Consider the following 12,823-nt stretch of genomic DNA (forward strand, 5'->3'; position numbering starts at 1 on the left):
CATGTTTTATTGTTTTGGTTTTCAGTTTGCTTTGGGTTACTTATCCTCTGGATAAGCTGAGAAGCTTTGGGATGAAGGGCGGTTAGCTTAGTGGACAATGCGTTCGCTTGTCACGTGGAAAACAAGGATTTGATTCTCCAAATGGGTACAGTGTAGGAAAGTCATTTATGGTATCCCCTACGGTGATATTGCTGGAATGCCGCTTAAAGTAGTGTAAAACTCCTCTCACTCACTCAAGAGAACAGAAGGCCGCGGGTTCGATCCCCAACCCCAACCCCAACCCCAACCCCAACCCCAACCAAGAGACGTAATAATTTGGTACTTGTTGGTCCCAGCTTGGCGTTCGGCATTAGTGGGTAAACAAAAGTTTAAGTCTGGGCTAGTACTAGCAGCCACACATCCATATGCACTTAGTGCTACGAGTTTAATAATTCACCCCACTTTACACATGAGAGATATACCTAACGAAGTATAAGCCACTGAAATCAATGGTTGATATTATGAACATTGTCGGATCAGGATGCGAAGAGACTCTGGCTGGCAACGTTGTTGACTTATTCGCATCACGGGTCCCTCCGTTCAGAAGGCTTCAGGAAATATTCTTGCCATAACACATATATATATATATAATGCACATATATTTACAACGTGACGAATCTACACCCTAAAGTATGTTCTAGCAACATTGATACCCTGGTCACTGGGACAATGACCACTTGATTTTCAATGGCTTTTAGTGGAGTATACAATCTAAGCTGATGTGGTAAACAACTCACACTACCATCGCATCCTCAGGGAACAGCGGCATATTTCGATCAGGGTCATTTAATAACTTCATGACTGGAATGATGTGTTGTCGTGTAGCCATTTTCATATAGCCCGATCGCAAGTCACTAAAGTAACCTCAGTGCAGTGATAAAGAATGGGAGTTAAGGTTAATCTTAGAAAAGATTGCTTCTTAAAAGGAGCCCCTGGTCACAAACAATGAACCTGACAAAAATGACTTTAAAAACTAACGCTCCATTTAGAATCTGAGAGAGCAGTTACCAAGAGGTTGATGGCTCACTTATCAAGCAACAGCATTTTAGACGAGTACCAATCAGCTTACAGTCCGCACCGCTCTACTGAGACTCTGCTTCTAAGGTTGATAGAGGTGACGTGGCTATTCTGACACTCTTAGATCTGATTTGGGCATTTGATACTGTGGACCACACAATGCTTCTACATACGCTTCAACATCAGTTTGGAATCAGCGGACTAGCACTGGCCTGGTTCACTTCGCCTTTCTTCCAGACACCGGTCACTCTCAGTATCGGGCAGTATCTCCAAAAGTTTACTCTGACATGTGGAGTACCACAGGGGTCCGTTCTGGTCCCAGTACTCTTCCTGATTTACATCCACCAACACTCTGCGACCAGCGACAAGTTCTCCACCCCACATTTTTCTTATGATCACCAACTCCTGACAATGTTCAAACCGATCCATGCCCAATCAACGTTCAAACAGATTGGGAAATATACTTTGGAAATCAAGACATGGATGACGGACAGAAAACTAAAACTGAATGACACTAAAACAGAGGTTCTCATTCTTGGAAAACATAGGAAACTGGAGAAATTAAACATTGGTAGTGTGAAGATTGGCTCAGCTAACATCACGCCGTTAGAGGTGATAAAAGATCTTGGTGTTTATATTGATTCAGGCCTGTCTGTAGATTCGCAAGTGGATAAGTTGGACCATACCTGCTGTAACCATCTCAGACTCATTGTGACGGTTCGGAAGCAGATCACAATGGAAAGTGCCCACACTTTTGTGAGATGCCTTGTAACATCCAGATTGGATTACTGTGGACATCTCCATAAGTTACAAAAAGTCCAAAATACAGCAGCGTGTATTATATCCCTTACCACTAAAGGCGACCATTTCACCCCAATGCTCTCATCATTACAATGGCTTCCAATCAAGTTCCGGTTTGACTTCATACTTCTTTGCATTGTGTATTAATTTTACAGAATCTAGCTCGTTCGTATCTCTCTGAACTTCTCATTGAATACTCCACTACCAGAATTCACAGATCCTAAGGCGAATGTCTTCTCTCAGTTCCCCAAGTTCTTCTTGCTTCTTTTGGCAAGAGATCTTTCCAATACGCTGGTCCTACTCTGTGGAATTCTCTCCCTCTCCATATAAGCAGTCTCCCCCGTTGGAAACTCTCAAACTTTAGTTGTAACATCAATCGTTTTGTCAACAATTTCATAGTATACTTATTTTATTATGTTTTCCTTTCACATGTATTGTATGTATACTTGATGTAGCACCTTGGGTGGATAATGGCGTGCTAAATATCCATTATTATTTTATTATTATTTCACCATCCATAAGAAATCTTTGCTGAAAAAAGAGTCGGTTGCACAATTGTGACATTATGGTGAGCACATATATTTTTTCAGTAGCATGATAGTTGTCCGGTGATGTTGTTTGTAAACAAATCTAGGCTGGAATGGAGAAACCAGTGATTGTCACCATGCGATACGATGACAGAGCATGTGTTTACGAATCATCATGAGATAGTGAACGGGATGTTCGCGAAATGTGAGTGCATCCTGCTGCACTGGCTGCATCCGTCGTATACACAAGTCTAGTTGTTTACCTGCACAGATCGCTCCTAAAGTGCGTTGGTCCTGACGAGCGCCTGGATTGGTGACGCCTTAGAGTTTCTAGGACTTCAATCACACAACGAAACACACGTGTCTGGTCTGGTCTCACAATAGGCAACTGTGGTTGTTCAAAAATGCCTGTGTTTACCCAGCAGTGAAGTCCCAGTATTATTACCCTAGAACCTGACAGACAGCTTGGGTTAACCTAGGTGATAATGTCCGCCATGTCGATGTATGTGCTTGGAATTCAAAGTCATACAAGTGGCTTTGTTATCGTTTGTGAACAGGACAATCCGTTCTTGATTTTTTTCTCATTTACTGAGTGCAAGTGGGCGATCATTATACGGATACTTCATGCAGTTACATACAACTCCTTTAGTCTTTCACTTTACGAGTGAATGAATGAGTTCAGATTGTTCGGCGCTTTTAGCAATATTCCAACGGGCGACACCAGAAATGGGCTTCACACATTGTGCCCACGTGGGGAGTCGAACCCGCGTCTTCAGCGTGAGGAGCGAATGTTTTAACCACTAGGCTAAGTCAGAGTTATCAGATGACGATGAGATAATAAATACGCAGTAAATACCATCGGCGACTCATTTTGTACACTTGCACATGTCAATTTTAAACAAAACCAGATTCTTACAACATTGTATCAAAAAATGATTTCAGATTGTGTTATATATGACCGTAGTCACATTTCCGTTGTTGAAAGAAAGAGAAGTATATTTATCCTTTAACCCCTGTCCGGTAAAGGAAGCTACAGTGTACGAGTGCTCATTGTTATGTTGTGGCCAATGACAATTATTGAGGTGCTGCGCTTCTGAAGGTGACCCGCGACTATTCATGGCCAGATAACGTACCGGCCACTGTAGGTGTCCAGCACGCCCATTGCAGCCTCCACTCCTACTGCTGACACAGTGAGTGGAATCATGTACATCACAACTATATAAGCAGAAACAGAAACATTTAGAGACACTGTGGTGCACATAGATGAACCTAGCCTCCTTGATGGTGTCAGTCCCCATGATGGACAGTCTGTGCATGTGTGTGGCGCTACCACGTGTTATCGTGACCATGTGTGTTGGTAACATTTTATGGTAACAGATTATGTTGTCAACACCTACCTTTGTATCAATGATTTGACTTGCGTTTAATGATCATTTTATGAAAGCGTCCATTTGACAACCGGAGAACAAGTGTGAATTGACCATCAAATCAGTTCAAGGAAAGGTACATTATTGTTTATCTTGTACGTGACAACATTCACCTCTGGCACTATATATGTGGTGTTTTACAAGAACATAATCTCATAAACGCTGCCTTGTCTGGATGAAAATCGTGCTGTAAATTTCATACAAATCCTAAGATAGACATAATCAGAAAAACATGTCTTGTGTTTAAGACAATCCCCAAACACAAAGAATATATATCGTAACCATCGACCGACCGGGTTTATTTTAATAATCTCAAAACTACACAGCCAGAACTTTCTTTTGGCCTTTGTCATCAATTGTGCAGATATAACGAAAATGGGAGATGCAATTCAAAGTGTCATAACATGTCATGTGCATGTATGAACACGCTCAGGTCGTTATTTGTCATTTTAATAAGTTTATTGGTATTTAACAATCAAAAAAGCTTCATGACACTCCATTACGGGTAGCCTAGCTCTAGCACCGTTGGCCTTACCCGTGTCTTGGGTATAATTCATGAAATCTGGTTTCTGGTGCACCCCTCCATGAGATTGCTGCGGCGTAAACTCATATTCACTCACTCACCAAGTAATGCAGGGGATGTGGGGCAAGCGTTAGCCAACTTTTACACAAGTGTATAGGTCTACGAAGGCTCCAGTATAGCCAGACACAGCGATTTGTCCTATGAGAAATGACAGCCCAGTTAATCAAGTTAAGGTATCTATCCACCCGGTGTTTTAGTTGCCTGTGAGTACAGACATGGCTGGTTGTTTATCGCCACATTCCGTAAATTTCAGTTACATGGCTGTAATTTGTAAACCTCGAGGAAACCCATTGATCATCATCATAAGCATCGATATACACAACTGGGATACGATGACATGTGTCAACCAAATTAGCAACTCTGACCACGCCATCCCATTAGTCACCTCTTACGACAAGCATGGGTTCACCAAGTAGACCAATTCTGACCCAGATCTTCTCGGGTCAACAAGCATGCTACGGAAGGGACTTTTCCCAAATCACAGCCGTGGTCATATGATGGGTCAACCTTGAATCAACTTGAGATGGGTAGTTGCCAAAAGATGTACCTTCCGTGCACCTACTCAGTGAGGTCACACATATGTTAAATTACTAGTAATAAAAGTATGTCAGATAAGAGAATGCAAGACGTACGTCTCCTTCATAAACTTTGTCACTGATAGGCTTAGCAACGGCCATGATCGGATACATTCCTCTATACTGAGGACCTTTTACTTTACAGTTTATTCAGTGAGGAGACGATGGTGCATGCCCGCGGGGCATCATAATACAAGCATACTAGCAGATCTAAACTTTGCCACCCTTCTCCAATTGTTTGGATTCACCCACCATCATAGAACAAGATTTCCACTCAACAGGTATTGATAAACTGTGCTGTTGGAATCATCTACAACGAAATGGAGAAAATCGAGGACACGAAGAAATATGCTTTTGAAGGGAAGGAAACCAAAAGTAGTGCTGTGCTGGCAGCGGCTTTCTTTGCTGCGTTTGCTGCTTACATGGCTATTCAGAACCTGCAGAGCAGCCTCAACGAAGCAGCAGACCTTGGAATTATTTCTTTGAGCGTTCTGTATGGCTGCATTATATTTTCCGGAATCATGGCCCCAACTATAATTCGATTTATGGGAATCAAGATGTCTTTAATCTTGTCTTGGGTGATACACCTCGTGTATACGTCTTCGAACTTCTATCCGGCATTTTACACCCTCATTCCTTCTTCAATTCTCCTTGGGGCCATCTCTGGTTTTCTCTGGACAAGTCAGGGCATTTACATTTCAGTGTGTGCTTACTCTCTTGCCAAGTCTACAGGCGCTGAACCGTACGATGTCCTCAGTAAACTGAACGGACTCTTCTTCACCGTCTTTGAGACCACCCAAGTTCCAGGCAACCTTGTGTCATCACTTATCCTACGATCAGGAACCTACAGCAATGTCACAGGAGAAGCCGTTTGTGGTTCTGATTATTGTCCTGGAGTAGCCAATGGAACGGACATAGCTACTCCAGAGATGAGCCTGGTGTACATTCTCCTTGGGATCTATCTAGGATGTGATGTTATTGCTTTGATCATCACAGTCGTCTTCCTGCCACCATTACCAAAAAGTGACTGGAGCAGCAACGTCAGCTTGAAGCAATCCCTGAGTTCCTTCTTTGTAACATTATTCACCAGCAAGCTGATATTCCTTGTTCCTTTCATAATGTTCCAAGCTGTGGAACAAGGCATATTATGGTCAGACTATACAAGGGTAGGTTATTGGATCATTAATGATTGTATCTTGATGTTATATGTCATAACTTGAAGATGATATTTCATAATTGCTAGATCTTTTAATTGTATGACCATACACTCACCCACGCGTGCTGCGAGTATAATAAAATGTGGTGTAAACGAAGTTTAAACGATGGTTCGTCGTGCCAAAGACACTGGTTCCAAACGCCACGTTGAACCGCAACCACTCTATATGTAAAGAATCGGACAATGCATTAACATGATTCGATGAACTTTCTCGTTCCATTCATGTAAGCTTTTAACTGCACAAAGTAGTATATATTCAAAAGGCAGTCTATATGCAGTATGCATTCATTGCAACATAAATTTACAACAGGGTAACCAAAGGCAATAGTCAGGACAAATGCAACAGGACAAAGTTTATCCACAGATTAACATCTACAGGCAAAGTGGAGGCATTGAGACGCAAGGTGCGCAATAGTATTGATGCAGTAGGTAGTATGAGCATATCTAATGGGCAGTAGGGGTGGTTGGGTAGTCTTGCAGTTAAGACCTCCTATCGTCACACCGAAGACCTAGGTTCGATTCTACCCATTGACACAATGTGGGAAGCCTATTTCTGGTATATATTGCTGGAATATTTCTGTTAAACTAAATTCACTCACAAGGTTTTACAATACTCGTCACGCTTTCATTACAGTCCTTCATCAGCTGTCCTATCGGAATACACATGGTTGGTTTCGTCATGGCGACGTATGGGGCCACCACTGCTTCCTGTGCCTTCATCTTCAGTCGTATTGCCAAGTACATTGGACGGTACATTCTGTTCTCCGCAGCCGCTTTGTTACAAGGAGGGGTGTTCATAACGCTTTACCTATGGACGCCGACAAGTGACGACACCAAGTACATCTTCGTCATTCCTATCGTGTGGGCCATCGGGGAAGGAATATGGGAGACACAGACAAACTGTAAGAACCTTTCACACTCAGTGATCTAATTACTTATAAAAGGTAAAAATATACATAATAATCAGACCAGGAGGGCTATCACCCAAAGTGCGAAAGTCATTGTCACAATACACAAAATATTTGTATTCTCGATGGCATCATATCAGTATGACATAGTATTTTGAATGTCATGTGTCTGTGTCATCAATGTCTGGCTGAGTGCATTAACTTGGAGGCTATTGATGTTTTTCTATTGACTTAGTGAGTAAGTGGCTTTACTTTTACGCTGCACTCAGCAATGTTCAAGTTAAATGGCGGTGATCTATAGATAATCGAGTCGTGACCAGACAATCCCGTAATCGACAGCATGAGCATCAGCCGACGCAACTGAAATACTGTGACACGTGTTGACAAAGTCAGTCAGCCTGACATGAATGGGTTGTTGAACCGGAATCTCAATGGGTATTTTATTGCTGTAAGCATGTGCCAATGGCCTCATATTAGTCTTAACAGCTGTTTGAACAGATTTATACCCAAACTCATGGCCGCCGTACTTCTGATTCCAGCTCTGATCGCCCTGCTGTTCCCAGAAAAGAAGGAACCAGCCTTCGCTAATTTCCACACTTGGAAATCTACAGCATTCACGATCACATTTGTTGTCAGCAACTTCCTGTGTTTGAAGACAAAACTTATTTGTGTGTTGGCTTTGTTAGCCGTGGCAATGGTAATGTATGCTGGCGTGGAGATTTACTCACGAGTGCACCAGAAGCGCAAAGAGGGCAAAGCTACTACATCATTAGAAATCATTTCAAATGGTACAACAGAATCAAAATACACTAACTAACACCATGTGTTAGAATACGTTCATGAAAACGATGTGTGTAATGTAGGTTTCCTTTGTTCCATTTCGTTTGCACCTATCGGGCCACAAACAGTTATTTATGTGTGTTACCTATTCAAGTAACTTCCGGATGTTTTCCAAATATATCCATTGAAACAGATACTGTAAGTGGGTGAGTGAGTTTAGTTTTACGCCGCACTCAGCAATATTACAGCTTTATGGCGGCGGTCTATAAATAATCGAGTCTGGACCCGACAATCCAGTGATCAACAACATGAGAATCGATCTGCGCAATTGGGAACCGATGACATGTGTCAAGCAAGACAGCGAGCCTGACCACCCGATCCCGTTAGTCGCCTCTTAAGCATAGTCGCCTTTTATGGGAAGCATGGTTTGCTGAAGGCCTATTCTACCCCGAGACCTTCACGGGTCAAAACAGATAAGGGAACACATGAAAGTACAAGTGTTCTTTATTCTTTTCCAGGTTTCTTCACAAGGTATGTATTGCACTGGAAATGAAATTCTGCAAATACACAAAGGAACATTTGTACTTTCATGCGTTCGCGTATTTGTTTATATGTGTATATGTGTTTTCGGGAGGCGCTTGTCACCATTTAAATGCAATTTACATGTGAACTGTTTTCAAGGCGGATGCGGCAGATTGGGTTATCCTGTTTGGGTTTTGAGGGATATTGTCCTCGATGCCCAATGATGCCTCTTTCGACTGATAATTAAAACTGGTTATTATCTGGCGTTTGACATTTTGTATAGTGTGTACTAATCTTTTGTATTGTCTTATTGAACGTGTTTCAATTTATTTGAAAATTTAAGTGCGTTTCAGTCACCCCCGACTCATTGTTAACCTTTTCTATATTCATTATATGCCTAAAGCTACGCCTATATTTAAAATGTTTAGTCCTACATATGTTACGTTAACCGTTTGAAGTAATGAGCATTTTGTATCTCCGTATTTATTCCGAAACGAAGCTTGTGTGTAGCCTGGATGTTTCTGTAGCTTTCTGTAAAGATAAAGGATGTTTGGAAAGTTTCCCCCTGGCGTCATGACCTAAAATAAACTGCTGTTCAAGTACCTAGATATGCTTAATGTGACATCTGTTTATATGTCAGTATCTAGATATATGGCAACGTCAAAGGCAGTAGCTTGGCAACTCTGACACGAGGGATCTAGCACGGTGTAATCATCCACACCGCCAGGTGTCAAACTTGGTCCACTAGCCTACTTAATGTTTGTAAGTAGTCTCTTTCATACGTTAGTGAGTGAGTTTAGGTTTACGCCGCACACAGCAACATTCCAGCCATATAGCAGCGGTCCTTAAATAATCGAGTCTGGATCAGACAATCCAATCGTCAACAGAACGAGCATCGATCCACGCTATTGGGATACGATGGCCTGCGCCAACCATGCCAGCGAGACAGACAACCCGATCCCCTTAGTCGCCTCTTACGGCAATCATGAGTTACAATACTTAAGATCAATGCTAACTCGGATCTTCACAGGTGCCTTTCGTGAGAAGGAAATTTGCAATTATGATTTCAAACATGTACTTTGCTAGGGTTTGCGGCTCTTTGACATCGACATCTCAAGTATTTTTCTCTCTTGGGCTTGTAAGCTTGGAAGCTTGGAAGCTTGGAAACTTGGATTCGGTCAGCAATACTGAACCTGTACATAACCCAGTATGAGTTAAGCAAGCCAGAGGCTGAAGGTATGAACACAATTCATCTGTCAGGTTAAGGTGATACCGACAACAATTTGACCCTCCCTAAATCACTGATTATAATTTCATCAGTTGCCTGTTACGAAGAGCATGTTTCGTAACCTGTTCTGTACAGTTTCCAAGTGGATGGAAGGCGCTAGGAAATATTCGAGCACATGCGAGTACAATGTTGCATAATATATAATTTAATAAAACCATACTCTGTGGTTATAAAGCGCCACTTCATTAACTTTGTTAACAGATCTATGAGCAGTTTTACCGTTCGTCATACCGGGTACCCACACCGCCCACGAGTGTAAAGTTAGAGCATCCGGAGTGGTGGGTTACGGATTCCATTCCCGGCTTCGCCATACCAGCTGACGTGAAAATGTGGTCCCTGCCTGGTGCTCGGCATCGACGCGTACAACAAGGACGACTCGGAGTCAGTATAGGTCTTAGTGGGGTTTTATGCTTAACTGTAGCATGGTATCTCAGTTAAGTAGCACTATAAAACCAGCTTAATCCGTGGCTACCACAGCAGTCACACATACACGCGCAACGACGTCATATGAGCGAAATATACTGATATGACGATACATCCCACTTCACCTCACCTCACCTACCGGGTAACCACTCTCTCCTGATGAGCAAAGAAATATTTCTAAGGACAAATGTACGACATGTGATTCAGTGTGAATCAGAACCCAAGCCCTAGCATCTCTCTAATGAAGGACACAGTCGCCAAGCTGTCTGCTCACCGAAACCAAAGTTGTCTTTACTGAATAGGAAAAAAAGTTTCGAAAAAAAATGAGATCATAAAGTAAGCGTTCATGTTTATGTCTCCTATTTAAAAACTTGACCAAAAACAGAGTTGCGTTTCTTTTGCTGTACAGCATATACCTCTGATCCGATTCGTGTCGTTTGTACTACAGACAGGTTGACGTGAACATACAGGCAACTAAATAGCTGATATATTCTGAAAATTTTATTGCAATCATAAAAAATGGTACATATGAACAATGATATGAAGCATGAACAGTGACAAAAGAGAGACCAACGAATATTATACGACTCTTTCAAGCAATAACTTAATGTACGTTTGTCCTCTATTATAAATCTGCGACAGGGGTTAGAATTGATCTTGAGTAACCCTTGCTTGTCATAAGAGCCAACTAACGGGATCAGATGGTCAGACTCTCTTCATGTCTTAAATTTGTTTCCTGCATATTGCTTCACTCACCAATGCTTGATACCCATGAAGATTCGGGTGTTCCGTAACTCACGCTTGTTGTAAGAGGGTAACCGTGACGATCCGATTTGACCTTCAGTAACACATGCTTGTCATAAGAGTTAACTAACGGGACCAGATGGTCAGACTCGCTGACTTGGCTGACACCAGCCATCGTGTCCCGATTACGTAGATCGATACCCATGCTGTTGGTCTCTGGATTGTTGGTCCAGACTAGATTCTTTACGACTACCGCCACATAATGTAACATTGCTGAGTGTGGCGTTAAACAACAAACAAACAACCTAACAAACAGATCTGGGTTTAATCAGTTCCCCAGAAATTTAATGAAAGTCAGCAAGAGTATGAAGCTTTGCATAACTAAAATTTGATGACCTTTTGTACAATTCAACTATTCTTGCAAATAGTTTATCTGTATTTCAAGTTGGTCTTAAACATTATTCTGATGACTTATAATTCCGCTTGAAATTAAAAATATATCACTTATGAACTATTAGTATGTATAACAACCAAATTCATGTACACATTTGAAAGGATAGGAATTAGGAATAGAAATATCTTTCCCAACAATTTTTCTTCAGTTGGATATTTAAAAAAATATTTTGAAAGTTTCTAAACACTCATATATTAACATGAAATTTCGTCACATAGTTTATGTATGTACAAATATATACATATTGCATAAATATCAGGCTCATATATCAGTTCTCGTAATGCTATCGTAAAAATAAATAAAGATTCAACTTTCTACTGTCTATATATATATACACTGACAGCATATTTCATGTTCAAATAATATCACGGAAATGCTTTTTAAGTAATTAATGTGAGACTCCTGGCACATTATCGGTGCTTAAGGTTTTCCGCGGTAACTTCTAACAAGACGGTTTTAATTGTACCTATGAGCATAAATGACTCCTAAAAACCTAAAAACCTCGATCCTTGTAACAATGTATTATTTTGTGGTAGAGAAGTTTATAGATGACAGCAATCAGCATTTCCATTACACGAAAATTTTCAGCTTAATGTTTTTTAACAATCCGGGGAAAATGTACATTTTTCCATAAAGTCCAAATCCAAGTCAAGCGACCAAAATATCACTGAGTGCAGTTTAATCCCCGGATGTAACCGATTACGGAAGTTCCAAGTAATGCTTTGATTGGTCCTGAGAGAACGACACCACTTTGAGCAAAGAGTCAATTGCATATAGATATGATTACTGCCTCCATATAGTTCTACTCAGGAGCAACAGGGTATACAGCATGGAGTAGATATAGCCCGTTCCTCCTAGTGCCGTAGTTCTGGAAATGAGAGTAATATCGTGTTAATCATACGTTGGTGGCAATTGAGTACAGAAATTAAGAAGCAGAATTTCATGCCCTCGTACATATATGTTGTTTCTTTCTTTTCTGGATGTTATGTAAGTGAGTTTAGTTTTACGCCGCTTTTAGCAATATTCCAGCAATACTGCAGCTGAGGACACCAGAAATGGGCTTCACCTATTGTGTCCATGTAGGGTATCGAACTCGGGTCTTCGGAGTGACGACTGAACGCTATAACCACGTGCACTGGGCTACCCAACCGCCCCTGACGGTTATATGAACAGACGTGAGACTTAGATACTGTCTATGTTAGAGTACTGTAAGTACATAACAAAGTGCTTTCTTTTCAGAGGATTATTCATTAATCGTTGAGTTAGAGGGAATCGGACTGATAATCCAGGAATATCACGGCGTACAGTGGAACCCTCTAAACCGACATCCCTCTAATCCCCATTTTTGTCCCTATATTATGTTATATTATATAAGAAACTCCCTGCAAACCGATATCTCTCTATTCCGAATTACTACACTCAAATCCGGTCCGAAACATGTTTCTCGTGTAAATTTTCTCTTTCTAAACCTAAACCTCTGTATAGCCACTATACATTTCACTATGTTTGTTTAATTTTG

The 12,823-nt window shown here is 41.3% G+C and overlaps 2 protein-coding genes across 2 annotated transcripts in view; one reads left to right on the forward strand and one right to left on the reverse strand.

Moving 5' to 3' along the window:
- The first annotated feature begins 4,998 nt into the window (after positions 1–4,998).
- On the forward strand, positions 4,999–9,001 carry LOC137295830 (protein unc-93 homolog A-like). Its single transcript, XM_067827390.1, has 3 exons — positions 4,999–6,135; positions 6,820–7,087; positions 7,633–9,001. Exons 1-3 carry the CDS (start codon positions 5,290–5,292, stop codon positions 7,908–7,910), a joined length of 1,392 nt encoding a protein of 463 aa, XP_067683491.1. The 5' UTR covers positions 4,999–5,289; the 3' UTR covers positions 7,911–9,001.
- A 1,591-nt stretch (positions 9,002–10,592) lies between these two features.
- Positions 10,593–12,823, reverse strand: part of LOC137295867 (neutrophil collagenase-like) — a 28,480-nt gene continuing 26,249 nt past the window's right edge. Inside the window, exon 12 of the mRNA XM_067827428.1 lies at positions 10,593–12,172. Coding sequence (XP_067683529.1) covers positions 12,088–12,172 — 85 coding nt within the window. The 3' untranslated portion in view covers positions 10,593–12,087. The remainder of the gene's footprint in view (positions 12,173–12,823) is intronic.

This window comes from Haliotis asinina, chromosome 1 (assembly GCF_037392515.1).
Source record: "Haliotis asinina isolate JCU_RB_2024 chromosome 1, JCU_Hal_asi_v2, whole genome shotgun sequence".
In the NCBI taxonomy this organism is placed as follows: Eukaryota; Metazoa; Mollusca; class Gastropoda; order Lepetellida; family Haliotidae; genus Haliotis; species Haliotis asinina.

Excerpts from the sequence above, each read along its gene's own strand:
- LOC137295830 (XM_067827390.1), top strand. The coding sequence starts at position 5,290 with ATGGAGAAAATCGAGGACACGAAGAAATATGCTTTTGAAGGGAAGGAA. Across the intron at positions 6,136-6,819 it reads TATGGTCAGACTATACAAGG|TCCTTCATCAGCTGTCCTAT; the intron begins GTAGGTTATTGG and ends CTTTCATTACAG. Across the intron at positions 7,088-7,632 it reads ATGGGAGACACAGACAAACT|CTCTGATCGCCCTGCTGTTC; the intron begins GTAAGAACCTTT and ends TTCTGATTCCAG.